The sequence below is a fragment of the Daphnia carinata genome, unplaced genomic scaffold, assembly GCF_022539665.2.
Source record: "Daphnia carinata strain CSIRO-1 unplaced genomic scaffold, CSIRO_AGI_Dcar_HiC_V3 NW_026453039.1, whole genome shotgun sequence".
Lineage (NCBI taxonomy): Eukaryota > Metazoa > Arthropoda > Branchiopoda > Diplostraca > Daphniidae > Daphnia > Daphnia carinata.
In genome coordinates this window covers 34325-60750 of record NW_026712513.1, presented here as the reverse complement: position 1 = coordinate 60750, position 26426 = coordinate 34325, and the positions used below count along the sequence as shown (strand labels likewise).

Below are 26426 nucleotides of genomic sequence, written 5' to 3'. Positions count from 1 at the left end.
ATCATGAAAATGGGGTATGTTTTTATATCAGACTTCTATTTTTTGAATTAACCCGTAAAAAAAACAGAAAGTCGGGCTTATTTAGTCGGGCTTAAAAATTTTTTCGGTCAGTGTATAGACAATTAACTAGAAATGTGACCGGTAGATGGCGATAGAAGTCAAACAGAAAAAAAAAACAATATTTTTTATTTTTATTTGGGTAAAACGGATTGCCGTATTGCCATATGTAGGCTACTCTTGTTTTTGGTTAACGATATGGATGCAATTACATTCAATGAGCGATGCCTGGAAGATGACTACTACTACACATTAGGTTGCGATGATTCCTCCAGTGTAAGTTTCGGTCAGATTTGTGCTGTTTGTTCTTTTTTTTTAGTTCTGTATATTCACTTCATACATAAATAGGTTGACCAAATATTAACCGAATACAAACACAGAGTATTACGTTGTCATCCTGATAAGAATCCATATGACAAGTCCACTACTCAGTTTCAAAAACTTCAGGTAAATAGATTCTGCACATTAACCAAGTAATGTGATAGATACAGTTAATTTCTGGTCATTCCAACAGGAAGCTAAGGAGGTGCTCTGTGACCCAGAAAAGCGAAATGATTATGACAGATGGAAAACAAGTGGAATAACAATTTCATACAAGCAATGGATTGTCATAAATAAACGATCTACTGCCGTAAGTATTATATGTGCAACATCAGGATGTCTTTCTATGTAGGTTTAAAGTAAAATAGATTGAAATATTAAAATTAACACAGGTTCTCCACTGGGCCATACCAAAACATGAACAAAAAATGTTACGTGGAACCTGCCTACTACACCACAATTTATGCTGCTCCGTCTTACTACATCACGAAGGCTGCTGAATACTACACAACGACTTAGGCCGCTCCAGCTTATTACGCTGAGGCTCCGCAGTACTACACAACAAAGGCTTCCGAGTACACAACATATGCTGCGCCAAGCTACTGTAAAGCATCTTCCTTGTGGGAAGATGGACTTTACGAATTTAAGACAATAAAGAATAAAAATAATAAAATAATAAATGAATACAAGAATGATAGAACTCAGAGGCGTTGTACCCACAATGACGACTATATTTGTCTTAGTTTAAGCATAAAAGTACAAGAGGTTTCGAATAAAAGAACAAGAGAAACATACGAAATAAAAGGGAAACTGAAAGTGTAACGGGATAACTGTAGTGTGAGCTTACCGCAATAGCACGGGCAGAATAAGAGAGCAGATGTAAGCTGAAGACGAGTTGTAACACAACTCGTCGGCACGTTGGTAACACAAGTTGTAAGAATTGACTCTCACTTGGACACGAGACTAAGATCAATTCTCAAACACAATATTGAAACAAAAGGAGGCACGAGCTGAATATGAACTTGACCGTAAGAGTCAGATACTCGTCGGTAACTCTCTTTCTTCAGGTCTTGAGTTCATCAAGAAACTTCGCATATTGGGCAATGATAAATTGCTGCGCAATTATTAGTCATCAATACATGGAATTGGATATGGCGAGATGATGGTGCAACAATGAGTCATACTTGTTTCCGCCAATCAAACGTGTTGTTATAAGCGGCTTTGTGCCGATGAAATATGATATAGCATAAAGCAGGTGTTTATATAGGTCAAGTTGCTGCGCATATTGATGGTGCAATATGGAAATGGCGCAGTTATAAGAATTACGCAGTTATGGAATTGCGCAACTATATTGTGCAATTAATATGAATTAAATGGATATAATAATAAGCATACATAGACAAGAATATAAACGTATAAAGTATTTATTGACTTCGTTACATCACTCTCGGCGGCGTGAGATTACGTCCCGTAATCAAACTTGATGCATGGGGATGGATCCGGAGGATGTTGAACGTTTATGAGGGCGACGGCATATAACCCAGAAGATCTTGAAGAGACCGCAACAGTAGCAGATGCGTAGGAAGAGTAATACGAGGATGCACATGATGCCGATGAAGAAGTAATTTTTTATTGTTTCCCACCAAGATGTGTAAGCTCCGACACTGGAGGCCGTTATGAAAATATTTGTGGCGCTGGGTTTACCGTGCGACGTAAATTCGGATGATGGATGTTCGTTGATCACGGCTGCTATGTCGGCCATGATGTTCATGTGGTTAAGCATATTGTCGGTGTATGCCGGGTTACTTTGGTGTTCGTAGTCGAAAAATTCGACGTTCTCGTAGCGGAAAGAGTGTGCCAGCGTTTGCTCAGGCAATACAATTGTGGCTTCGAGTTGTTCCCACGTATTATTACGGAAGGCATAGGGTTTGTTATTGAAATTGACAAATCCATTTGTCCAATAACAAGGAGAATATTTTACGAGTTCCCAGCCATCGAGGTTAATCGTATAATTTTGGAATTTTGGTTGCGGTCCGCACGAAGTCAATACAGTCTCAAATGTGACATTTAAGGCCTGACATTGAATTAATACGACCGTCTTCCCGAATGCTTGTAATTTCGTGCACCGGGGTAAGTTTAATTGTGAGGCCGCTAGCCATCCATTATATTGGGCAGTTGTGACGGCCCTTTCATGTTTGGCTTTACGAGCTTCACATTGAAGTAGTTGAACCTGTCGTGCCAATTCATTCTCGTGGTCGGTGAGTTGATCACGGATGTATTGGATATTGGCCGGAATATTTAAGTTTTCGGCGCCGAGTGGCGCTCGGGTCTCCACTGGGGTTGCTTTTTCCATTATGGCTGCCGTCGTGACGAAGAGTTTTGATTGGCCGACGATTTCATATGAAGAAGTTCTATTGGAGCAATTTTGTTGTACTGAAACGCAGCGCAGTACTGGTGTCAGGTGGAAGTCTAATTGGTTTTTGTCATCTTGGAGTCTAAGGAGTGGTTTTTCTCCTGGCAATCGGGTCAGCATACCGATGCCGTCTTCGACGAGTCTGGTAGTTACTTTGGTCTTCTGTGTGTAGGTTTTGTCCCAAATCAGTGTTAAGTGATTGTGTGACAAATTGCCGGACGTAGCAGAAGCAATTCCGATGGGTGTTGAGAAGTCTGCATCCTCCTTTTGCTGGAAAAGTTCGACTTTCTCGAGGACGCAGTTTATGATTGATGAATCAATTGTTTGTAACCAGTATCCAGAGATATCTGGTTCATTGTCGAACACAAATTTTCCGTCGACAAAAGTCATCCGGTTATCATTGCACCTCTTGTTGTCAATCATTTCGTTGCAGTCGGCGGGGGTAGTATCAATTGGGATTTTATCCGGCACAACCAGTAGTTGCCCGAAGAAGGTCATTGTGATGTGTCGGATATTTTCCCAACGGGCACAGATGTAACCCGGGAATTTAGTCGCGGCGCGTTCTTCACTATACACGGCGTATTTCACCTTGGTGGCTTTAATATCGGTGGATGTCGGTTGACAATTCTCATCGGAGAATTGAAGAATTCCCACCTTCACTGGTTCCGCGCAATTGCATACGGTAGTCTCGAAGGCCTGGGAATGTAATCCGTACACGCATAATAGCAGCAGGAATGCAGAGGGGGACATTTCTATATCCGGCCGGTACATACAGACAAAAGAAAATATGTGACTTACAAAAGAAATGTCATCGTGTGGGCTTCTTAACTAAGTAACACAACAAAACAAAAACATACAAGAAGAAGTGAGGAAGTGAAAAATAGCCTACGGCTGTCGCAAGGTCAACGGCTTTTCCCGTCGGCTTTATTAGTAGGCTACGGAAAAGAGAAAGGAAAAAGGGCACTAGAATAAAGTTTTGTTTTAAGGGGGAAGGACAACTTGTTTTTTATATTATTTAGTATCGTTGGAAAGAGAAAAAGATGACCATAATTATCGGAAAGGGAAAGTAAGAAAATACAGGACAGTTGATCAGGGAAGACGAGAAAAGAAACGTTTAAAAGTTTGCGACGGGAAAGGATTTTGCCGCGAAGGTCCAAGGTCCAAGAGTAGTATTAGTTCCAGGAAAAGGGAGGCGGCGCTAATACTGTATTCTTGATGTTGGCTATGGCCAAGCTGTAGTGTACGAACGAAAGGGAAAGTGAACAGTATTGCGTGGCATATTGGAATGAGAGTATAAAAGTTATGGCTACGATTTGGACCTATTCGTTGAAAAATAACGAAAGTGACGTGTAGGAGATAGGAAGGGAAATAGGAAACGAAATTTGACATTGCGGTTCAGAAAATCATTTGTGCGTTATATATGTGTTTTTGACAATATATAAAGGTATTTCTTTACTTTCTTATCCCTTTTTTTTTTTTTTTTTTTTTTTTTTTTTTGGTGTTGTTTTTGTTGGTTAGTATGGTAATGTCTCCACATCTACCGTGTTAGTTTGGCAATAGGAATCTACAAAGGGGAGCTACTTAATTTGTGACTACTAAATTGATATGTTGTGACACTCATTTACGGGTCTTGATGAAGGTATGATCAAGCTAAAAAAAAATTTTTTTTTTTTTTTTTTTTTTTTTTTTTTTTTTTTTTTTGATTTTTTTATTATTTATTTTTTTTCTACTCAAAAGGCTCTACTTATCAGAATCTATGTGGACTTATACTATGGGCTGTCAAACAAGGGAATGACTACGGGGCGTAAATTGAGAAAGTTAAAGTGTACGACGTGAAAAACAAGATACATGTTGTAACGGATAATACGTTCATAGAAATTGTTGTTTGTTAGCCACTAAGTGTTTTATTATCATGTTTTGTTTCTGTTTTTTTTTTTTTTTTTTTTCTTTTTTTTTTTTTTTTTTTTTTTTTTTTTGACAAACGATTAAGCAACCAATGAGTTTATTTCGATGGATAGCAGCAAGGAGAGTTAAAGCGAATATTGGTATGTGAAATCAAAATAAAGGTAAATATTAAAGTATGGTAAATGTAAACATAAAAATTGAAGGAGAAATATCAGGAATAACACATAACGAGGACTGAAAGAGGGTCGAATGAAAAAGCTTCCTCCTTCCTCGATTTCTTCGGTTGTCCTCGTACGACTTAGAAGTATCTCGGCTTCTTTGCGTTGGGGTCCTTCTGTTGATCGTCCGTGCTGGGTCTCTTCTCGGGCAAGTCCCAGTGGCACGATGTCCAACCATAGAGCGGTGGATGGCGCCTTTCGGGGTCCAGGTCGAGGATCGCCTTTAGGGTGAAGACGGCGTCACTCCATTTCTTGTCATACAGGGTGATGAGAAGACGGGCGATCAACTGATTTGTCTTGATTTCCAGCTGCTTCTGCTCCCAGGCTGCATCGAGGTGCCAGTCCGAGGTGCGGGGTCTGCCGCGGCTAAAATCGATGGCATCCTCCATCTCGGACGTCCCCGGCAGGTTTCGGGCCGCGGTCTCCTCGTCGTCGATTGGTGAGGGATCTGGTGAATCCGGCGCGTCACGTTCGGCCGTCGAGGCGTCTCCGGACGACGTCGTGAGGTCTACCAAGAGGGCCTCCGCGACGGGGAGTGGGATGGACACCATAGGTATCCAGTCGTTGGTCACGGGCTCAGAGATGGGTTCAGACTTGTTGTCCATGTTGGCTTCTTAACGCTTCTTTGTACGTGAAGAAATGGCAAAACAGACAGAACAGTTGTCGTCGTTGTTCTCAGAGAGTACAAGAAGTTGTGTCTTCCTTCACTTAACGTACGGTTTATATAGTAATCACTCGGTATTGGTTCGGCAATCGAACTAGGATGTATGATGACGCTACATTTCGTCCCTGTAACGAATCGGTTTTCTCCGATTTCGCTGAGGGCGTCGGGTGACTTCTTGATGCAATAACGCTGCTGTCACATCATCTTTGGGCTCTACTTGTTGAAGGTCGGAATCACTATCAGCGTATATAGGAGTATTTTCGGAAAGTGGCATTGGATGCTGAGCATCATTCGTCACATCGCAATTGTCACTCGAGGTTAATCGTCCTTCGAACGACAGATGAGACGGGCCGATCACATTGTCTTCTCGCACAAGTTGATGATTTGCCGAATAAGTGTCTGATACCACTTCTGATACGGCTTCGGACTCGGTGTTTTGTTGCCTTGCGGTTTCGACATCGTGCTCGTGTTCACGCACATTAGTTTGAGTCGCAATAGACTTCCGGAATCGGCTCTCGAATTCCAAAGGGGTCTCAAGTGGCGGACAATGCTCATGTTTCCACAGCATTGTTTCATACAAGGGTTTTAATCTATTTACATGCGTACGCTGACATATATATGAATTATCAGCAATGTCTACAGTATTATTTGAATAAACGTTTACTATTCTATAAGGCCCTTTATATTTCGAAGTAAATTTCTTGCTATCTCCTTCCTTGACTACTCGAATATCCAATAACACCCGATCGCCTATCACATATCGTTTTTCTTTCGCGCGCTTGTTATATTGTTCCCTTTGGCGCTTTCTAGCTTTTTCGCTTTCCTCTCTAACTCTTTGAAAACTATAACGCAAACGTTCTGTCAGATTCCCAACATAGTCAGAAGAAGATTTGAATGTTTTGGGAGATGCATTAAGAAATTCGTTAATAGGAATGTTTGGGTCCCTACCGTGAAGTAAATAATATGGAGTGTCCAATGTCGAAGAGTGGACCGAGCTACGATACGCAAATAAAACATCATCTAATATTTCTTCCCAATTGGCATGCTCGCCGTCTTTTAATTCTTTTCTTAACATAGACGTTAAAGTTCGATTGAACCTTTCCGTCTCCCCATTACTAGCAGGGTTATAAGCGGTGGTTAACCTCTGATCGATCTTCAATTTTTTACAAAAATAGCGAAATAACTTGGACGTGAAATTTGTCCCACGATCAGAAATAATTGCCTTAGGCATACCATGTCTAACAATAACAGTTTTATATACACATTCTGCTGTTGTCTGAGCAGTTTGATCTTTTAAAGCAACAGCCTCAACCCAACGGCTAAAATAATCTGTAATAACCAAAATGTAACTATTACCATTGGGCGAAACTGGTGTAATAGGACCCAGAAAGTCCATTCCAATTACATCAAAAGGAGCCTTCGCAACTTCGTGCGGATGCAAAAGTGCTCGATAGGGTGAAGCAGTGTTGGCTATGCAAACTTCACAAGCCCGGCAATATTCTTTAACATCGCCTCTCATGTTGGGCCAATAATAATTATTTTTGACTTTCATATAAGTCTTATAAAATGCCAAATGTCCACCCATCGGTGCGTCGTGTAATTCTTTAAGCACTAGGTGGCGTAAGGATAATGGCAAAACTAATTGATGATGGGTGTCGTTCCTTTTATTACTCTGAGATGGCAGTTCCCGTCTATAAAGTATTCCTTCAATTACCTCAAAATATTCAATTTCCTTTACCCACTCGGGTTTGGACAATGTAAAAATTTCATCCAGCTCTCCTTCTTCCAGATAATTCTTGATGGCTATACAGAGGTCGTCCTCCTGTTGTTTTTCGCAGATCAATTTAATATCCTTCCCAGTTTGAATGCTAGCTATTTTTAATCTAGACAAACAGTCCGCGTTCTGGTGAACACGGCCTGGCCTATATTTTAATTCATAATTTGTTGCAGCCAATAAAATGGCCCACCTCCCTAACCTTCCATTATTATCCTTCTGATTTTTAAGCCACTGCAAAGGACGATGGTCACTAATTATCTCAAAGGGTTTATCCAAGAGATAGTGACGGAAATGTTTAATGGCATCCACGACTGCCAGAGCTTCTTTTTCGGTTGTACTATACTTCATTTCCGCCTTAGTTAACTGCCTACTGGAGTACGCTATCGGGTGCTCTTGGCCGTTTTGCATTTGAGATAAGACGGCCCCAATACCATAGTCGCATGCGTCAGTGAAAAGAATAAATTTTTCATTAAAATTTGGATATGCGAGAACCGGCGGTGTAACCAGGGATGTCCGCAACTTTACAAACGCGACTTGTTCTTCGTCTCCCCAGGTAAAAGGTCTTTTACTAAGATCTTTGTGAGTTAACCTAGTCAGAGGTTTTGCGATTGAACCAAAGTTGGGAATAAATCTCCTATAATAACCTGCTAAGCCGAGAAATGACCTCACCTCATCGGCAGAAGTAGGCGTTTTGTAATTTAATATTTTGTCGATTTTTCCAGCATCAGGTTTAATTCCCTCAGTCGAAATGACGTGGCCCAAATAATTTACAGAACGTTTAACGAATTGACATTTCTTAAGTTTTAATTTTAAATTGGCAGTTTTCAATAAGGTAAAAATTTCCCGAATATCTTTCAAATGCTTATCAAAAGTATCCGAAAATATAATGACGTCATCCAAATAAACTAACGCTTTATGTCCCAAAACGTCTTTCAGTACATAATTCATTAATCTTTGAAATGTGGCGGGTGCATTGCACAAGCCAAACGCCATCCTTTTAAACTCGTAAAGATTGTTTTCTACTACAAAAGCCGTTTTTTCAATGTCTGGTTCATTCACTTGAATTTGCCAGTAGCCGGAGGCCAAATCGAGGGTCGTAAAAAATTTCTTCCCATATAATTTATCTAACGTTTCATCAATCCTTGGCATAGGGAATGAATCTTTTTTTGTAATGCTATTTAATTTCCGATAATCAACGCAAAACCTCACGTCTCCGCCTTTCTTCTCAACCAAAACCACAGGTGACGCCCATGGAGAATGAGAATATTGTATTACATTTGCGTCCATCATTTCCTGCACTTTATCCTCCAGTATCTTTCTTTGGTGGTTCGTAACTCGATAGGGTCGTTGCCGGATAGGGCCTCTTCCTTGGGTATCGATCGTATGCTTAATGAGATTAGTGCTCCCTAATTCCGAGTCTTTTGTTGCGAACAAGTCATGAAAGTCATTTAATAAACTTGAGAGCGGAGCTTGAAATTCAGCGTCGACTTCCGAAATTAAAACTAGCTCCCGTTTTTGTGTAGGCTTTTCCTCTGGTTGACATAAGGCAATCTTACCAATTACGTTATGAATTACTTCGATTTGGCCTAAGGTTGTATTCCTAGGAAGTATGACTTGACTTAACGAATGGTTTTCGACCATAATTTGATATTTCCCATCTTCCGATACAGTTCCAACAAATTCTTCAATAAAAATACCGGCCGGCAAATCCTCTGCTGGGGTAAAAATAAATGTGCTATTAGGGGGGACATACGGAAATGAACTGTCATTTGCGCTGCGATTACGAGCGCCGTCTGACGAACTAGCGTCGTCTTTTTGACCGTCGTAATTGCCATGTCTGGTGCCCTAGAGATGGCTGATCCCTGCTCATCCCTGGCTAAGTAAATACGTTTGGCTTCTCCGTCAAGCCGAAACCCGTGTTTCTGGATTGCATCCCATCCAAGGATACAGTCTTCAGAAACACCATTTGTAACAATGAACTCTTGCCGTAAAACGGACTCTCCGTAACGTACGGGCAATGTAACTTTACCCAGCGTATGCAACTTGTTATCTCCCACATCGTATAAATCGAAATCAAGCTGACTGCAGGTTACTTGATTTCTCGAGGGAAGCTTTTGAAATATCTTCTCGTGAATTATGCTTCTAGACGCGCCTGTGTCAAATAATGCCTGTAAAGGGATCTGAAAAATTTGTAATGGAATTCTGGGGGTCGATTCGTTTATTATTGTTGTTAATTTCGCAACTTGTCGGGATTTCAACTGAGGTACCCTATCAACTGACCCGAAGTTACAGTTGATACTTATTGGTTTCCCTGATGCTGAGGGGGACCCGGAATATTAGGCCTACTGGCCCTATACTTGGGACAATTGTTTGATTTATGGCCGATCTCACGGCAAGAATAGCAAATTGGGGGCTGTGCTTGTTCCAACATATACCGTTGAAATTTACGGCACTCCGATTGTGTGTGACCCCGAAACCCACAATAGTTGCAAGTTATTACATTCTCAATAGGCCCATTGTTCGGATTATGACCAGATCTTGGCGAAGATGGCATATAATTTGTAGGCCTATTTTGGTTCTTATCCCCTTGATACGGGTGGGTGTTACTCTTAGGGAAAGGTGGAGGGTTTGTCTTCCAGTTCCTTTCCCGATTGCCGTTGCCTGTTTGAAATGATACCCTTTTTTTATATGGGGCACCCGCCGAAGAAGAAACATTATCCTTCTTATTAATTTGGAGTTGTTTGACCGCCTGACTGAGCTCGCGCAGCGCGTCTTTAATTTCATCCTTCTCCGATTTCGGAGTGTCTACGATCTTGTTCCCTTGACGTATATTCGCGACGGCCTGATTGACTATTGCTTTCTGATCGATTAACATCTGCTTAATCTCATGCAATTCTGTATTTTCTGCACCTTTCGACTCGTCGATCGCCCTAACAAACTCATGTTTTTCACGGTCAGATTCGAGTGCTTCCAAGCGAACAGCATAAACGCGTGTCGTTGCAACCAGTGCGTTAAAGTCGCCAAATTCTTTGTACTTAACTTTCGCCTGTAACTTGGAATCCAAACCTTCGATAAATTTCTGCATGAGAATAATTGAAAAGGAACGCTCGATATGGCCTACAGGATACGCTTTTTTAAAGATTTCCTGAAGACGATGAGCATAATCAATTATTTTTTCTCCCGGTTTCCGTTTAGCCTTATTAAATTTCTTAATATACAAGTCAACGTTTTCGTCCCCGTGAAAGTGATCAAGTAAAGCTTCTTTAATAGACGTATAGTCATGAGGATGATCTTTGACAATATTTTGCACTACGGAAAAAGCCTTATCAGTCATTTTTGCTCGCAACATCTGAATAACCTTCTCCTCTGACCATCCTGACCCCTCAATTACGCTTTCAAAGGATTCGATCCAGGAATCAAAACGAGAAATTGGACTCCCTGAAAAAGAAGGAAGCAGTTGTAAGCGCGCGAAGGTATGTTGGGTAGTCTGAAGATCGTTCAAGTCGTTGACCGTGGCTGTCCGTGATGGGGATGAAGAACTAGCCATGTTTGGATTAAATGAAGGGAAATTTATTGTTCTTCGTTGTGGATTCGGAGGGAGTTCTGGAATGCCACTCGAAATTGCCTGATGCCCTCTGGTATCTCTTCCGGTCGTCTGGAGGGTTGGATGTGAGGAACGATTCGATTGATTGATCGTCTGCAACGTTGGCGTCTGCTGTGTGTCCGCCGTTCTTGCGAGGTTGTTTCCGACAGCGGCGATGTGTGTTGGGCCGGTGTGGCTTGTAGTTGGGTAATGTTCGTTTGTATGCACAACAGCGCTTGTTTCAATCGTATTTCCGTTTGCGTGATTAGTGGTTTGATGTTGTTGGCCTCCTGTGCGTTGACTGGGTTGTTGGCTTCCGGAAAATTGTTCAGTTTGTCCAAGAGAAGTTGAATTTCTGGTTGCAGCACCTCCAAATTGTTGATTAAGTTTAGTTTTTCCAGGTACGACGCTAGGTTGTTCACTTCCTTCAAGAATGCTCGTTGTGATGCCAGTAAGATTTCTTCCAGATGGATTGATATGTCGCTCACTACGGTGATTATCTCCACGTATCTGCCGTCCTCGTCGGTGGTTTCGATATCTTTTCTCGGAACGAACCCGAAAATTCTTCCCGCTCTCGTTGGTGTGATCTTTTGCAGATCGATGAGATTGTAGATTTGACCGTGTAGACAAGTCAAAACCTGTCTCGCGTGCCGGGTGAAAATCCCCTTGAGCTCCGTCACAACCTCCCCTGTCTGCTTCTTCGTCTTCTTCGGTATCGGTCCACTGACTTTCACTTCCAGAATGGATGTCAGGTACGTCAGGAGAATCCTCGGTTGTTTCCAATTCGTCTGCGTCGGCTGTTCCACGTGGTAATTCCTCTGGACGTCGAGCATCAACTGGACAAGGTGATCCCAGATTTTCGGGTCGCTTGACTGAAAATCCTTCTCCCTCTCCTTGAGGCTTTGGAGGGTTAGTAATAGGAACGGCAGCTGGCTTTTCGGTGACTGAAAGATGCTGTTTCCGTTCTTTTTGACTTCTTGCAAAAGATGCTTGAGACTCACGTTGAGCTGTTCTTCCATTGGCTGCTCTCTTTTCCGAAAAGAAATTCGAAACGGCAATCGAGAAAGATTTGGTGGGAGAAGTTTGCTGGGAAACGGACCTTCGTTTTGGCGAAAGATGTCCTACAATTCTGTCTAAAAGGGAGGGTGACTTCGTAAAAGTCGAGGTTTTCTCTGTGCGCTGGACCTGAGGTTTGCGAGCGTTCGGTATGTCTAGACCAGGTACCGACTCGTATGCGGAATTTGATCTTAACTTCCTCTTCTGAGAGCTATCAGGAATCGCCCTTGGTTTTAAAACAGGGGAAGCGGACTTTTTAATAGCGTTTGTTTTCCTATTGGAAGTCTTACACCCCGTAAACTTATCAGCAACGGCAGACTTAGCAGTGGGTAATGCTTCAAAATTGATAGCTCTCGCTACGGATTCGTCAATAGGTGTAGTGGCCTCAACAGAAATGTTAGTAGCGGCAACAGGCGTTCGAGAAAGTTTAGGCCTACTGTGGAAAATATTATCAGTCATTGTGGGTGAGTCCGAGAAATCGCTGCCACCATTATGTAAAGCATCTTCCTTGTGGGAAGATGGACTTTACGAATTTAAGACAATAAAGAATAAAAATAATAAAATAATAAATGAATAAAAGAATGATAGAACTCAGAGGCGTTGTACCCACAATGACGACTATATTTGTCTTAGTTTAAGCATAAAAGTACAAGAGGTTTCGAATAAAAGAACAAGAGAAACATACGAAATAAAAGGGAAACTGAAAGTGTAACGGGATAACTGTAGTGTGAGCTTACCGCAATAGCACGGGCAGAATAAGAGAGCAGATGTAAGCTGAAGACGAGTTGTAACACAACTCGTCGGCACGTTGGTAACACAAGTTGTAAGAATTGACTCTCACTTGGGCACGAGACTAAGATCAATTCTCAAACACAATATTGAAACAAAAGGAGGCACGAGCTGAATATGAACTTGACCGTAAGAGTCAGATACTCGTCGGTAACTCTCTTTCTTCAGGTCTTGAGTTCATCAAGAAACTTCGCATATTGGGCAATGATAAATTGCTGCGCAATTATTAGTCATCAATACATGGAATTGGATATGGCGAGATGATGGTGCAACAATGAGTCATACTTGTTTCCGCCAATCAAACGTGTTGTTATAAGCGGCTTTGTGCCGATGAAATATGATATAGCATAAAGCAGGTGTTTATATAGGTCAAGTTGCTGCGCATATTGATGGTGCAATATGGAAATGGCGCAGTTATAAGAATTACGCAGTTATGGAATTGCGCAACTATATTGTGCAATTAATATGAATTAAATGGATATAATAATAAGCATACATAGACAAGAATATAAACGTATAAAGTATTTATTGACTTCGTTACAGTGTGGTCTTAGAGGTCGTGCCAGCAGTCAAGTGGCCTGACGTCGGTAGCTTTTGTCTCAATCCATATTTAAGGCCAATACAGCAACGTTTCGCCAAGTGGGAGACTAGCTTAGTGGAGATTGCTGCAAAATGGGAATGTGTGGAGTTTGTACAGAAAGAAACCTTTGGGATGTCTTAACGGATGACGAAGCGTGGTCTTTTCTACAATACTTCACTTACCGCAATGACTGGAGGCATCCCTTCTATTTCGAGGAAGGAATTTGGTTCACTGAATGGAGTATCGTACAAAACATTTCCACTAAAGAACCCTGCAAGCCTTGCCAGGTCGCTGAATCCTACCATCACGGTGACGGTGTTCATAAGTGTATGTTAAGTAAAAAGAATCTCCTTTCGGTCTGCCAGTCTCACTTTGGGTAAAGTAACATTCAGAACACAAGTAATTTGCTTAAACGAATTGGGGAAATAAATTTCTTATCCATTTGTTAAACACCTGTTGTGGCCCTTGGTTAAGTTTCTTAACTAGTCACTCATCATTCGTCAGTGGATTTGTGGCGCAATGGATAACGCGCCTGACTACGGATCAGGAGATTCCAGGTTCGATCCCTGGCACGTTCATTGAAAACGTGAAACGTAAAGAACATTGATTGATAATGGTTTTTGAAGCCGTGTTTAACTGGAGTGATGGTGTGGTCTTAGAGGTCGTGCCAGCAGTCAAGTGGCCTGACGTCGGTAGCTTTTGTCTCAATCCATATTTAAGGCCAATACAGCAACGTTTCGCAAAGTGGGAGACTAGCTTAGTGGAGATTGCTGCAAAATGGGAATGTGTGGAGTTTGTACAGAAAGAAACCTTTGGGATGTCTTAACGGATGACGAAGCGTGGTCTTTTCTACAATACTTCACTTACCGCAATGACTGGAGGCATCCCTTCTATTTCGAGGAAGGAATTTGGTTCACTGAATGGAGTATCGTACAAAACATTTCCACTAAAGAACCCTGCAAGCCTTGCCAGGTCGCTGAATCCTACCATCACGGTGACGGTGTTCATAAGTGTATGTTAAGTAAAAAGAATCTCCCTTCGGTCTGCCAGTCTCACTTTGGGTAAAGTAACATTCAGAACACAAGTAATTTGCTTAAACGAATTGGGGAAATAAATTTCTTATCCATTTGTTAAACACCTGTTGTGGCCCTTGGTTAAGTTTCTTAACTAGTCACTCATCATTCGCCAGTGGATGTGTGGCGCAATGGATAACGCGCCTGACTACGGATCAGGAGATTCCAGGTTCGATCCCTGGCACGTTCATTGAAAACGTGAAACGTAAAGAACATTGATTGATAATGGTTTTTGAAGCCGTGTTTAACTGGAGTGATGGTGTGGTCTTAGAGGTCGTGCCAGCAGTCAAGTGGCCTGACGTCGGTAGCTTTTGTCTCAATCCATATTTAAGGCCAATACAGCAACGTTTCGCAAAGTGGGAGACTAGCTTAGTGGAGATTGCTGCAAAATGGGAATGTGTGGAGTTTGTACAGAAAGAAACCTTTGGGATGTCTTAACGGATGACGAAGCGTGGTCTTTTCTACAATACTTCACTTACCGCAATGACTGGAGGCATCCCTTCTATTTCGAGGAAGGAATTTGGTTCACTGAATGGAGTATCGTACAAAACATTTCCACTAAAGAACCCTGCAAGCCTTGCCAGGTCGCTGAATCCTACCATCACGGTGACGGTGTTCATAAGTGTATGTTAAGTAAAAAGAATCTCCCTTCGGTCTGCCAGTCTCACTTTGGGTAAAGTAACATTCAGAACACAAGTAATTTGCTTAAACGAATTGGGGAAATAAATTTCTTATCCATTTGTTAAACACCTGTTGTGGCCCTTGGTTAAGTTTCTTAACTAGTCACTCATCATTCGCCAGTGGATGTGTGGCGCAATGGATAACGCGCCTGACTACGGATCAGGAGATTCCAGGTTCGATCCCTGGCAGGTTCATTGAAAACGTGAAACGTAAAGAACATTGATTGATAATGGTTTTTGAAGCCGTGTTTAACTGGAGTGATGGTGTGGTCTTAGAGGTCGTGCCAGCAGTCAAGTGGCCTGACGTCGGTAGCTTTTGTCTCAATCCATATTTAAGGCCAATACAGCAACGTTTCGCAAAGTGGGAGACTAGCTTAGTGGAGATTGCTGCAAAATGGGAATGTGTGGAGTTTGTACAGAAAGAAACCTTTGGGATGTCTTAACGGATGACGAAGCGTGGTCTTTTCTACAATACTTCACTTACCGCAATGACTGGAGGCATCCCTTCTATTTCGAGGAAGGAATTTGGTTCACTGAATGGAGTATCGTACAAAACATTTCCACTAAAGAACCCTGCAAGCCTTGCCAGGTCGCTGAATCCTACCATCACGGTGACGGTGTTCATAAGTGTATGTTAAGTAAAAAGAATCTCCCTTCGGTCTGCCAGTCTCACTTTGGGTAAAGTAACATTCAGAACACAAGTAATTTGCTTAAACGAATTGGGGAAATAAATTTCTTATCCATTTGTTAAACACCTGTTGTGGCCCTTGGTTAAGTTTCTTAACTAGTCACTCATCATTCGCCAGTGGATTTGTGGCGCAATGGATAACGCGCCTGACTACGGATCAGGAGATTCCAGGTTCGACTCCTGGCAGGCTCATTGAAAACGTGAAACGTAAAGAACATTGATTGATAATGGTTTTTGAAGCCGTGTTTAACTGGAGTGATGGTGTGGTCTTAGAGGTCGTGCCAGCAGTCAAGTGGCCTGACGTCGGTAGCTTTTGTCTCAATCCATATTTAAGGCCAATACAGCAACGTTTCGCAAAGTGGGAGACTAGCTTAGTGGAGATTGCTGCAAAATGGGAATGTGTGGAGTTTGTACAGAAAGAAACCTTTGGGATGTCTTAACGGATGACGAAGCGTGGTCTTTTCTACAATACTTCACTTACCGCAATGACTGGAGGCATCCCTTCTATTTCGAGGAAGGAATTTGGTTCACTGAATGGAGTATCGTACAAAACATTTCCACTAAAGAACCCTGCAAGCCTTGCCAGGTCGCTGAATCCTACCATCACGGTGACGGTGTTCATAAGTGTATGTTAAGTAAAAAGAATCTCCCTTCGGTCTGCCAGTCTCACTTTGGGTAAAGTAACATTCAGAACACAAGTAATTTGCTTAAACGAATTGGGGAAATAAATTTCTTATCCATTTGTTAAACACCTGTTGTGGCCCTTGGTTAAGTTTCTTAACTAGTCACTCATCATTCGCCAGTGGATGTGTGGCGCAATGGATAACGCGCCTGACTACGGATCAGGAGATTCCAGGTTCGACTCCTGGCAGGTTCATTGAAAACGTGAAACGTAAAGAACATTGATTGATAATGGTTTTTGAAGCCGTGTTTAACTGGAGTGATGGTGTGGTCTTAGAGGTCGTGCCAGCAGTCAAGTGGCCTGACGTCGGTAGCTTTTGTCTCAATCCATATTTAAGGCCAATACAGCAACGTTTCGCAAAGTGGGAGACTAGCTTAGTGGAGATTGCTGCAAAATGGGAATGTGTGGAGTTTGTACAGAAAGAAACCTTTGGGATGTCTTAACGGATGACGAAGCGTGGTCTTTTCTACAATACTTCACTTACCGCAATGACTGGAGGCATCCCTTCTATTTCGAGGAAGGAATTTGGTTCACTGAATGGAGTATCGTACAAAACATTTCCACTAAAGAACCCTGCAAGCCTTGCCAGGTCGCTGAATCCTACCATCACGGTGACGGTGTTCATAAGTGTATGTTAAGTAAAAAGAATCTCCCTTCGGTCTGCCAGTCTCACTTTGGGTAAAGTAACATTCAGAACACAAGTAATTTGCTTAAACGAATTGGGGAAATAAATTTCTTATCCATTTGTTAAACACCTGTTGTGGCCCTTGGTTAAGTTTCTTAACTAGTCACTCATCATTCGCCAGTGGATGTGTGGCGCAATGGATAACGCGCCTGACTACGGATCAGGAGATTCCAGGTTCGACTCCTGGCACGTTCATTGAAAACGTGAAACGTAAAGAACATTGATTGATAATGGTTTTTGAAGCCGTGTTTAACTGGAGTGATGGTGTGGTCTTAGAGGTCGTGCCAGCAGTCAAGTGGCCTGACGTCGGTAGCTTTTGTCTCAATCCATATTTAAGGCCAATACAGCAACGTTTCGCAAAGTGGGAGACTAGCTTAGTGGAGATTGCTGCAAAATGGGAATGTGTGGAGTTTGTACAGAAAGAAACCTTTGGGATGTCTTAACGGATGACGAAGCGTGGTCTTTTCTACAATACTTCACTTACCGCAATGACTGGAGGCATCCCTTCTATTTCGAGGAAGGAATTTGGTTCACTGAATGGAGTATCGTACAAAACATTTCCACTAAAGAACCCTGCAAGCCTTGCCAGGTCGCTGAATCCTACCATCACGGTGACGGTGTTCATAAGTGTATGTTAAGTAAAAAGAATCTCCCTTCGGTCTGCCAGTCTCACTTTGGGTAAAGTAACATTCAGAACACAAGTAATTTGCTTAAACGAATTGGGGAAATAAATTTCTTATCCATTTGTTAAACACCTGTTGTGGCCCTTGGTTAAGTTTCTTAACTAGTCACTCATCATTCGCCAGTGGATGTGTGGCGCAATGGATAACGCGCCTGACTACGGATCAGGAGATTCCAGGTTCGATCCCTGGCAGGTTCATTGAAAACGTGAAACGTAAAGAACATTGATTGATAATGGTTTTTGAAGCCGTGTTTAACTGGAGTGATGGTGTGGTCTTAGAGGTCGTGCCAGCAGTCAAGTGGCCTGACGTCGGTAGCTTTTGTCTCAATCCATATTTAAGGCCAATACAGCAACGTTTCGCAAAGTGGGAGACTAGCTTAGTGGAGATTGCTGCAAAATGGGAATGTGTGGAGTTTGTACAGAAAGAAACCTTTGGGATGTCTTAACGGATGACGAAGCGTGGTCTTTTCTACAATACTTCACTTACCGCAATGACTGGAGGCATCCCTTCTATTTCGAGGAAGGAATTTGGTTCACTGAATGGAGTATCGTACAAAACATTTCCACTAAAGAACCCTGCAAGCCTTGCCAGGTCGCTGAATCCTACCATCACGGTGACGGTGTTCATAAGTGTATGTTAAGTAAAAAGAATCTCCCTTCGGTCTGCCAGTCTCACTTTGGGTAAAGTAACATTCAGAACACAAGTAATTTGCTTAAACGAATTGGGGAAATAAATTTCTTATCCATTTGTTAAACACCTGTTGTGGCCTTGGTTAAGTTTCTTAACTAGTCACTCATCATTCGCCAGTGGATGTGTGGCGCAATGGATAACGCGCCTGACTACGGATCAGGAGATTCCAGGTTCGATCCCTGGCAGGTTCATTGAAAACGTGAAACGTAAAGAACATTGATTGATAATGGTTTTTGAAGCCGTGTTTAACTGGAGTGATGGTGTGGTCTTAGAGGTCGTGCCAGCAGTCAAGTGGCCTGACGTCGGTAGCTTTTGTCTCAATCCATATTTAAGGCCAATACAGCAACGTTTCGCAAAGTGGGAGACTAGCTTAGTGGAGATTGCTGCAAAATGGGAATGTGTGGAGTTTGTACAGAAAGAAACCTTTGGGATGTCTTAACGGATGACGAAGCGTGGTCTTTTCTACAATACTTCACTTACCGCAATGACTGGAGGCATCCCTTCTATTTCGAGGAAGGAATTTGGTTCACTGAATGGAGTATCGTACAAAACATTTCCACTAAAGAACCCTGCAAGCCTTGCCAGGTCGCTGAATCCTACCATCACGGTGACGGTGTTCATAAGTGTATGTTAAGTAAAAAGAATCTCCCTTCGGTCTGCCAGTCTCACTTTGGGTAAAGTAACATTCAGAACACAAGTAATTTGCTTAAACGAATTGGGGAAATAAATTTCTTATCCATTTGTTAAACACCTGTTGTGGCCCTTGGTTAAGTTTCTTAACTAGTCACTCATCATTCGCCAGTGGATTTGTGGCGCAATGGATAATGCGCCTGACTACGGATCAGGAGATTCCAGGTTCGATCCCTGGCAGGTTCATTGAAAACGTGAAACGTAAAGAACATTGATTGATAATGGTTTTTGAAGCCGTGTTTAACTGGAGTGATGGTGTGGTCTTAGAGGTCGTGCCAGCAGTCAAGTGGCCTGACGTCGGTAGCTTTTGTCTCAATCCATATTTAAGGCCAATACAGCAACGTTTCGCAAAGTGGGAGACTAGCTTAGTGGAGATTGCTGCAAAATGGGAATGTGTGGAGTTTGTACAGAAAGAAACCTTTGGGATGTCTTAACGGATGACGAAGCGTGGTCTTTTCTACAATACTTCACTTACCGCAATGACTGGAGGCATCCCTTCTATTTCGAGGAAGGAATTTGGTTCACTGAATGGAGTATCGTACAAAACATTTCCACTAAAGAACCCTGCAAGCCTTGCCAGGTCGCTGAATCCTACCATCACGGTGACGGTGTTCATAAGTGTATGTTAAGTAAAAAGAATCTCCCTTCGGTCTGCCAGTCTCACTTTGGGTAAAGTAACATTCAGAACACAAGTAATTTGCTTAAACGAATTGGGGAAATAAATTTCTTATCCATTTGTTAAACACCTGTTGTGGCCCTTGGTTAAGTTTCTTAACTAGTCACTCATCATTCGCCAGTGGATGTGTGGCGCAATGGATAACGCGCCTGACTACGGATCAGGAGATTCCAGGTTCGATCCCTGGCAGGTTCATTGAAAACGTGAAACGTAAAGAACATTGATTGATAATGGTTTTTGAAGCCGTGTTTAACTGGAGTGATGGTGTGGTCTTAGAGGTCGTGCCAGCAGTCAAGTGGCCTGACGTCGGTAGCTTTTGTCTCAATCCATATTTAAGGCCAATACAGCAACGTTTCGCAAAGTGGGAGACTAGCTTAGTGGAGATTGCTGCAAAATGGGAATGTGTGGAGTTTGTACAGAAAGAAACCTTTGGGATGTCTTAACGGATGACGAAGCGTGGTCTTTTCTACAATACTTCACTTACCGCAATGACTGGAGGCATCCCTTCTATTTCGAGGAAGGAATTTGGTTCACTGAATGGAGTATCGTACAAAACATTTCCACTAAAGAACCCTGCAAGCCTTGCCAGGTCGCTGAATCCTACCATCACGGTGACGGTGTTCATAAGTGTATGTTAAGTAAAAAGAATCTCCCTTCGGTCTGCCAGTCTCACTTTGGGTAAAGTAACATTCAGAACACAAGTAATTTGCTTAAACGAATTGGGGAAATAAATTTCTTATCCATTTGTTAAACACCTGTTGTGGCCCTTGGTTAAGTTTCTTAACTAGTCACTCATCATTCGCCAGTGGATTTGTGGCGCAATGGATAACGCGCCTGACTACGGATCAGGAGATTCCAGGTTCGACTCCTGGCAGGCTCATTGAAAACGTGAAACGTAAAGAACATTGATTGATAATGGTTTTTGAAGCCGTGTTTAACTGGAGTGATGGTGTGGTCTTAGAGGTCGTGCCAGCAGTCAAGTGGCCTGACGTCGGTAGCTTTTGTCTCAATCCATATTTAAGGCCAATACAGCAACGTTTCGCAAAGTGGGAGACTAGCTTAGTGGAGATTGCTGCAAAATGGGAATGTGTGGAGTTTGTACAGAAAGAAACCTTTGGGATGTCTTAACGGATGACGAAGCGTGGTCTTTTCTACAATACTTCACTTACCGCAATGACTGGAGGCATCCCTTCTATTTCGAGGAAGGAATTTGGTTCACTGAATGGAGTATCGTACAAAACATTTCCACTAAAGAACCCTGCAAGCCTTGCCAGGTCGCTGAATCCTACCATCACGGTGACGGTGTTCATAAGTGTATGTTAAGTAAAAAGAATCTCCCTTCGGTCTGCCAGTCTCACTTTGGGTAAAGTAACATTCAGAACACAAGTAATTTGCTTAAACGAATTGGGGAAATAAATTTCTTATCCATTTGTTAAACACCTGTTGTGGCCCTTGGTTAAGTTTCTTAACTAGTCACTCATCATTCGCCAGTGGGCTTGTGGCGCAATGGATAACGCGCCTGACTACGGATCAGGAGATTCCAGGTTCGATTCCTGGCAGGCTCGTAAATTTTAAACGTGAAACGTAAAGAACATTGATTGATAATGGTTTTTGAAGCCGTGTTTAACTGGAGTGATGGTGTGGTCTTAGAGGTCGTGCCAGCAGTCAAGTGGCCTGACGTCGGTAGCTTTTGTCTCAATCCATATTTAAGGCCAATACAGCAACGTTTCGCAAAGTGGGAGACTAGCTTAGTGGAGATTGCTGCAAAATGGGAATGTGTGGAGTTTGTACAGAAAGAAACCTTTGGGATGTCTTAACGGATGACGAAGCGTGGTCTTTTCTACAATACTTCACTTACCGCAATGACTGGAGGCATCCCTTCTATTTCGAGGAAGGAATTTGGTTCACTGAATGGAGTATCGTACAAAACATTTCCACTAAAGAACCCTGCAAGCCTTGCCAGGTCGCTGAATCCTACCATCACGGTGACGGTGTTCATAAGTGTATGTTAAGTAAAAAGAATCTCCCTTCGGTCTGCCAGTCTCACTTTGGGTAAAGTAACATTCAGAACACAAGTAATTTGCTTAAACGAATTGGGGAAATAAATTTCTTATCCATTTGTTAAACACCTGTTGTGGCCCTTGGTTAAGTTTCTTAACTAGTCACTCATCATTCGCCAGTGGATTTGTGGCGCAATGGATAACGCGCCTGACTACGGATCAGGAGATTCCAGGTTCGACTCCTGGCAGGCTCATTGAAAACGTGAAACGTAAAGAACATTGATTGATAATGGTTTTTGAAGCCGTGTTTAACTGGAGTGATGGTGTGGTCTTAGAGGTCGTGCCAGCAGTCAAGTGGCCTGACGTCGGTAGCTTTTGTCTCAATCCATATTTAAGGCCAATACAGCAACGTTTCGCAAAGTGGGAGACTAGCTTAGTGGAGATTGCTGCAAAATGGGAATGTGTGGAGTTTGTACAGAAAGAAACCTTTGGGATGTCTTAACGGATGACGAAGCGTGGTCTTTTCTACAATACTTCACTTACCGCAATGACTGGAGGCATCCCTTCTATTTCGAGGAAGGAATTTGGTTCACTGAATGGAGTATCGTACAAAACATTTCCACTAAAGAACCCTGCAAGCCTTGCCAGGTCGCTGAATCCTACCATCACGGTGACGGTGTTCATAAGTGTATGTTAAGTAAAAAGAATCTCCCTTCGGTCTGCCAGTCTCACTTTGGGTAAAGTAACATTCAGAACACAAGTAATTTGCTTAAACGAATTGGGGAAATAAATTTCTTATCCATTTGTTAAACACCTGTTGTGGCCCTTGGTTAAGTTTCTTAACTAGTCACTCATCATTCGCCAGTGGATTTGTGGCGCAATGGATAACGCGCCTGACTACGGATCAGGAGATTCCAGGTTCGATCCCTGGCACGTTCATTGAAAACGTGAAACGTAAAGAACATTGATTGATAATGGTTTTTGAAGCCGTGTTTAACTGGAGTGATGGTGTGGTCTTAGAGGTCGTGCCAGCAGTCAAGTGGCCTGACGTCGGTAGCTTTTGTCTCAATCCATATTTAAGGCCAATACAGCAACGTTTCGCAAAGTGGGAGACTAGCTTAGTGGAGATTGCTGCAAAATGGGAATGTGTGGAGTTTGTACAGAAAGAAACCTTTGGGATGTCTTAACGGATGACGAAGCGTGGTCTTTTCTACAATACTTCACTTACCGCAATGACTGGAGGCATCCCTTCTATTTCGAGGAAGGAATTTGGTTCACTGAATGGAGTATCGTACAAAACATTTCCACTAAAGAACCCTGCAAGCCTTGCCAGGTCGCTGAATCCTACCATCACGGTGACGGTGTTCATAAGTGTATGTTAAGTAAAAAGAATCTCCCTTCGGTCTGCCAGTCTCACTTTGGGTAAAGTAACATTCAGAACACAAGTAATTTGCTTAAACGAATTGGGGAAATAAATTTGTTATCCATTTGTTAAACACCTGTTGTGGCCCTTGGTTAAGTTTCTTAACTAGTCACTCATCATTCGCCAGTGGATGTGTGGCGCAATGGATAACGCGCCTGACTACGGATCAGGAGATTCCAGGTTCGATCCCTGGCACGTTCATTGAAAACGTGAAACGTAAAGAACATTGATTGATAATGGTTTTTGAAGCCGTGTTTAACTGGAGTGATGGTGTGGTCTTAGAGGTCGTGCCAGCAGTCAAGTGGCCTGACGTCGGTAGCTTTTGTCTCAATCCATATTTAAGGCCAATACAGCAACGTTTCGCAAAGTGGGAGACTAGCTTAGTGGAGATTGCTGCAAAATGGGAATGTGTGGAGTTTGTACAGAAAGAAACCTTTGGGATGTCTTAACGGATGACGAAGCGTGGTCTTTTCTACAATACTTCACTTACCGCAATGACTGGAGGCATCCCTTCTATTTCGAGGAAGGAATTTGGTTCACTGAATGGAGTATCGTACAAAACATTTCCACTAAAGAACCCTGCAAGCCTTGCCAGGTCGCTGAATCCTACCATCACGGTGACGGTGTTCATAAGTGTATGTTAAGTAAAAAGAATCTCCCTTCGGTCTGCCAGTCTCACTTTGGGTAAAGTAACATTCAGAACACAAGTAATTTGCTTAAACGAATTGGGGAAATAAATTTGTTATCCATTTGTTAAACACCTGTTGTGGCCCTTGGTTAAGTTTCTTATAGTCACTCATCATTCGCCAGTGGATGTGTGGCGCAATGGATAACGCGCCTGACTACGGATCAGGAGATTCCAGGTTCGACTCCTGGCAGGTTCATTGAAAACGTGAAACGTAAAGAACATTGATTGATAATGGTTTTTGAAGCCGTGTTTAACTGGAGTGATGGTGTGGTCTTAGAGGTCGTGCCAGCAGTCAAGTGGCCTGACGTCGGTAGCTTTTGTCTCAATCCATATTTAAGGCCAATACAGCAACGTTTCGCAAAGTGGGAGACTAGCTTAGTGGAGATTGCTGCAAAATGGGAATGTGTGGAGTTTGTACAGAAAGAAACCTTTGGGATGTCTTAACGGATGACGAAGCGTGGTCTTTTCTACAATACTTCACTTACCGCAATGACTGGAGGCATCCCTTCTATTTCGAGGAAGGAATTTGGTTCACTGAATGGAGTATCGTACAAAACATTTCCACTAAAGAACCCTGCAAGCCTTGCCAGGTCGCTGAATCCTACCATCACGGTGACGGTGTTCATAAGTGTATGTTAAGTAAAAAGAATCTCCCTTCGGTCTGCCAGTCTCACTTTGGGTAAAGTAACATTCAGAACACAAGTAATTTGCTTAAACGAATTGGGGAAATAAATTTGTTATCCATTTGTTAAACACCTGTTGTGGCCCTTGGTTAAGTTTCTTAACTAGTCACTCATCATTCGCCAGTGGATTTGTGGCGCAATGGATAACGCGCCTGACTACGGATCAGGAGATTCCATGTTCGATCCCTGGCACGTTCATTGAAAACGTGAAACGTAAAGAACATTGATTGATAATGGTTTTTGAAGCCGTGTTTAACTGGAGTGATGGTGTGGTCTTAGAGGTCGTGCCAGCAGTCAAGTGGCCTGACGTCGGTAGCTTTTGTCTCAATCCATATTTAAGGCCAATACAGCAACGTTTCGCAAAGTGGGAGACTAGCTTAGTGGAGATTGCTGCAAAATGGGAATGTGTGGAGTTTGTACAGAAAGAAACCTTTGGGATGTCTTAACGGATGACGAAGCGTGGTCTTTTCTACAATACTTCACTTACCGCAATGACTGGAGGCATCCCTTCTATTTCGAGGAAGGAATTTGGTTCACTGAATGGAGTATCGTACAAAACATTTCCACTAAAGAACCCTGCAAGCCTTGCCAGGTCGCTGAATCCTACCATCACGGTGACGGTGTTCATAAGTGTATGTTAAGTAAAAAGAATCTCCCTTCGGTCTGCCAGTCTCACTTTGGGTAAAGTAACATTCAGAACACAAGTAATTTGCTTAAACGAATTGGGGAAATAAATTTGTTATCCATTTGTTAAACACCTGTTGTGGCCCTTGGTTAAGTTTCTTAACTAGTCACTCATCATTCGCCAGTGGATGTGTGGCGCAATGGATAACGCGCCTGACTACGGATCAGGAGATTCCAGGTTCGACTCCTGGCAGGTTCATTGAAAACGTGAAACGTAAAGAACATTGATTGATAATGGTTTTTGAAGCCGTGTTTAACTGGAGTGATGGTGTGGTCTTAGAGGTCGTGCCAGCAGTCAAGTGGCCTGACGTCGGTAGCTTTTGTCTCAATCCATATTTAAGGCCAATACAGCAACGTTTCGCAAAGTGGGAGACTAGCTTAGTGGAGATTGCTGCAAAATGGGAATGTGTGGAGTTTGTACAGAAAGAAACCTTTGGGATGTCTTAACGGATGACGAAGCGTGGTCTTTTCTACAATACTTCACTTACCGCAATGACTGGAGGCATCCCTTCTATTTCGAGGAAGGAATTTGGTTCACTGAATGGAGTATCGTACAAAACATTTCCACTAAAGAACCCTGCAAGCCTTGCCAGGTCGCTGAATCCTACCATCACGGTGACGGTGTTCATAAGTGTATGTTAAGTAAAAAGAATCTCCCTTCGGTCTGCCAGTCTCACTTTGGGTAAAGTAACATTCAGAACACAAGTAATTTGCTTAAACGAATTGGGGAAATAAATTTGTTATCCATTTGTTAAACACCTGTTGTGGCCCTTGGTTAAGTTTCTTAACTAGTCACTCATCATTCGACAGTGGATTTGTGGCGCAATGGATAACGCGCCTGACTACGGATCAGGAGATTCCAGGTTCGACTCCTGGCAGGCTCATTGAAAACGTGAAACGTAAAGAACATTGATTGATAATGGTTTTTGAAGCCGTGTTTAACTGGAGTGATGGTGTGGTCTTAGAGGTCGTGCCAGCAGTCAAGTGGCCTGGGGCCGTATTCCGACTGGGGCCTAAGTTTTTTACTTTGACTTTGGC

General features: G+C 42.5%; 1 protein-coding gene and 18 non-coding genes across 19 annotated transcripts; all 19 read left to right on the top strand.

The window, feature by feature from the left end:
* The first annotated feature begins 238 nt into the window (after positions 1-238).
* LOC130697198 (J domain-containing protein-like) lies at positions 239-803 on the top strand. The gene is made up of 3 exons (XM_059497452.1): positions 239-333; positions 406-504; positions 572-803. The coding sequence occupies exons 1-3, from the start codon at positions 256-258 to the stop codon at positions 728-730; spliced, it is 336 nt and encodes a 111-aa protein (XP_059353435.1). The 5' UTR covers positions 239-255; the 3' UTR covers positions 731-803.
* Positions 804-13868: 13065 nt separating this feature from the next.
* Trnar-acg (transfer RNA arginine (anticodon ACG)) lies at positions 13869-13941 on the top strand. Its single transcript has one exon. It is a non-coding gene; the product is annotated as a tRNA-Arg (tRNA).
* Positions 13942-14553: 612 nt separating this feature from the next.
* Trnar-acg (transfer RNA arginine (anticodon ACG)) lies at positions 14554-14626 on the top strand. The gene has a single exon. It is a non-coding gene; the product is annotated as a tRNA-Arg (tRNA).
* Positions 14627-15238: 612 nt separating this feature from the next.
* Trnar-acg (transfer RNA arginine (anticodon ACG)) lies at positions 15239-15311 on the top strand. The gene has a single exon. It is a non-coding gene; the product is annotated as a tRNA-Arg (tRNA).
* A 612-nt stretch (positions 15312-15923) lies between these two features.
* Positions 15924-15996, top strand: Trnar-acg (transfer RNA arginine (anticodon ACG)). Its single transcript has one exon. It is a non-coding gene; the product is annotated as a tRNA-Arg (tRNA).
* A 612-nt stretch (positions 15997-16608) lies between these two features.
* On the top strand, positions 16609-16681 carry Trnar-acg (transfer RNA arginine (anticodon ACG)). Its single transcript has one exon. It is a non-coding gene; the product is annotated as a tRNA-Arg (tRNA).
* Positions 16682-17293: 612 nt separating this feature from the next.
* Positions 17294-17366, top strand: Trnar-acg (transfer RNA arginine (anticodon ACG)). The gene has a single exon. It is a non-coding gene; the product is annotated as a tRNA-Arg (tRNA).
* Positions 17367-17978: 612 nt separating this feature from the next.
* Trnar-acg (transfer RNA arginine (anticodon ACG)) lies at positions 17979-18051 on the top strand. Its single transcript has one exon. It is a non-coding gene; the product is annotated as a tRNA-Arg (tRNA).
* A 611-nt stretch (positions 18052-18662) lies between these two features.
* Trnar-acg (transfer RNA arginine (anticodon ACG)) lies at positions 18663-18735 on the top strand. Its single transcript has one exon. It is a non-coding gene; the product is annotated as a tRNA-Arg (tRNA).
* A 612-nt stretch (positions 18736-19347) lies between these two features.
* Trnar-acg (transfer RNA arginine (anticodon ACG)) lies at positions 19348-19420 on the top strand. The gene has a single exon. It is a non-coding gene; the product is annotated as a tRNA-Arg (tRNA).
* Positions 19421-20032: 612 nt separating this feature from the next.
* Positions 20033-20105, top strand: Trnar-acg (transfer RNA arginine (anticodon ACG)). Its single transcript has one exon. It is a non-coding gene; the product is annotated as a tRNA-Arg (tRNA).
* Positions 20106-20717: 612 nt separating this feature from the next.
* Positions 20718-20790, top strand: Trnar-acg (transfer RNA arginine (anticodon ACG)). Its single transcript has one exon. It is a non-coding gene; the product is annotated as a tRNA-Arg (tRNA).
* Positions 20791-21402: 612 nt separating this feature from the next.
* On the top strand, positions 21403-21475 carry Trnar-acg (transfer RNA arginine (anticodon ACG)). Its single transcript has one exon. It is a non-coding gene; the product is annotated as a tRNA-Arg (tRNA).
* A 616-nt stretch (positions 21476-22091) lies between these two features.
* Trnar-acg (transfer RNA arginine (anticodon ACG)) lies at positions 22092-22164 on the top strand. Its single transcript has one exon. It is a non-coding gene; the product is annotated as a tRNA-Arg (tRNA).
* Positions 22165-22776: 612 nt separating this feature from the next.
* Positions 22777-22849, top strand: Trnar-acg (transfer RNA arginine (anticodon ACG)). The gene has a single exon. It is a non-coding gene; the product is annotated as a tRNA-Arg (tRNA).
* A 612-nt stretch (positions 22850-23461) lies between these two features.
* On the top strand, positions 23462-23534 carry Trnar-acg (transfer RNA arginine (anticodon ACG)). The gene has a single exon. It is a non-coding gene; the product is annotated as a tRNA-Arg (tRNA).
* A 610-nt stretch (positions 23535-24144) lies between these two features.
* Trnar-acg (transfer RNA arginine (anticodon ACG)) lies at positions 24145-24217 on the top strand. The gene has a single exon. It is a non-coding gene; the product is annotated as a tRNA-Arg (tRNA).
* Positions 24218-25514: 1297 nt separating this feature from the next.
* Positions 25515-25587, top strand: Trnar-acg (transfer RNA arginine (anticodon ACG)). The gene has a single exon. It is a non-coding gene; the product is annotated as a tRNA-Arg (tRNA).
* Positions 25588-26199: 612 nt separating this feature from the next.
* Trnar-acg (transfer RNA arginine (anticodon ACG)) lies at positions 26200-26272 on the top strand. Its single transcript has one exon. It is a non-coding gene; the product is annotated as a tRNA-Arg (tRNA).
* Positions 26273-26426: the final 154 nt, after the last annotated feature.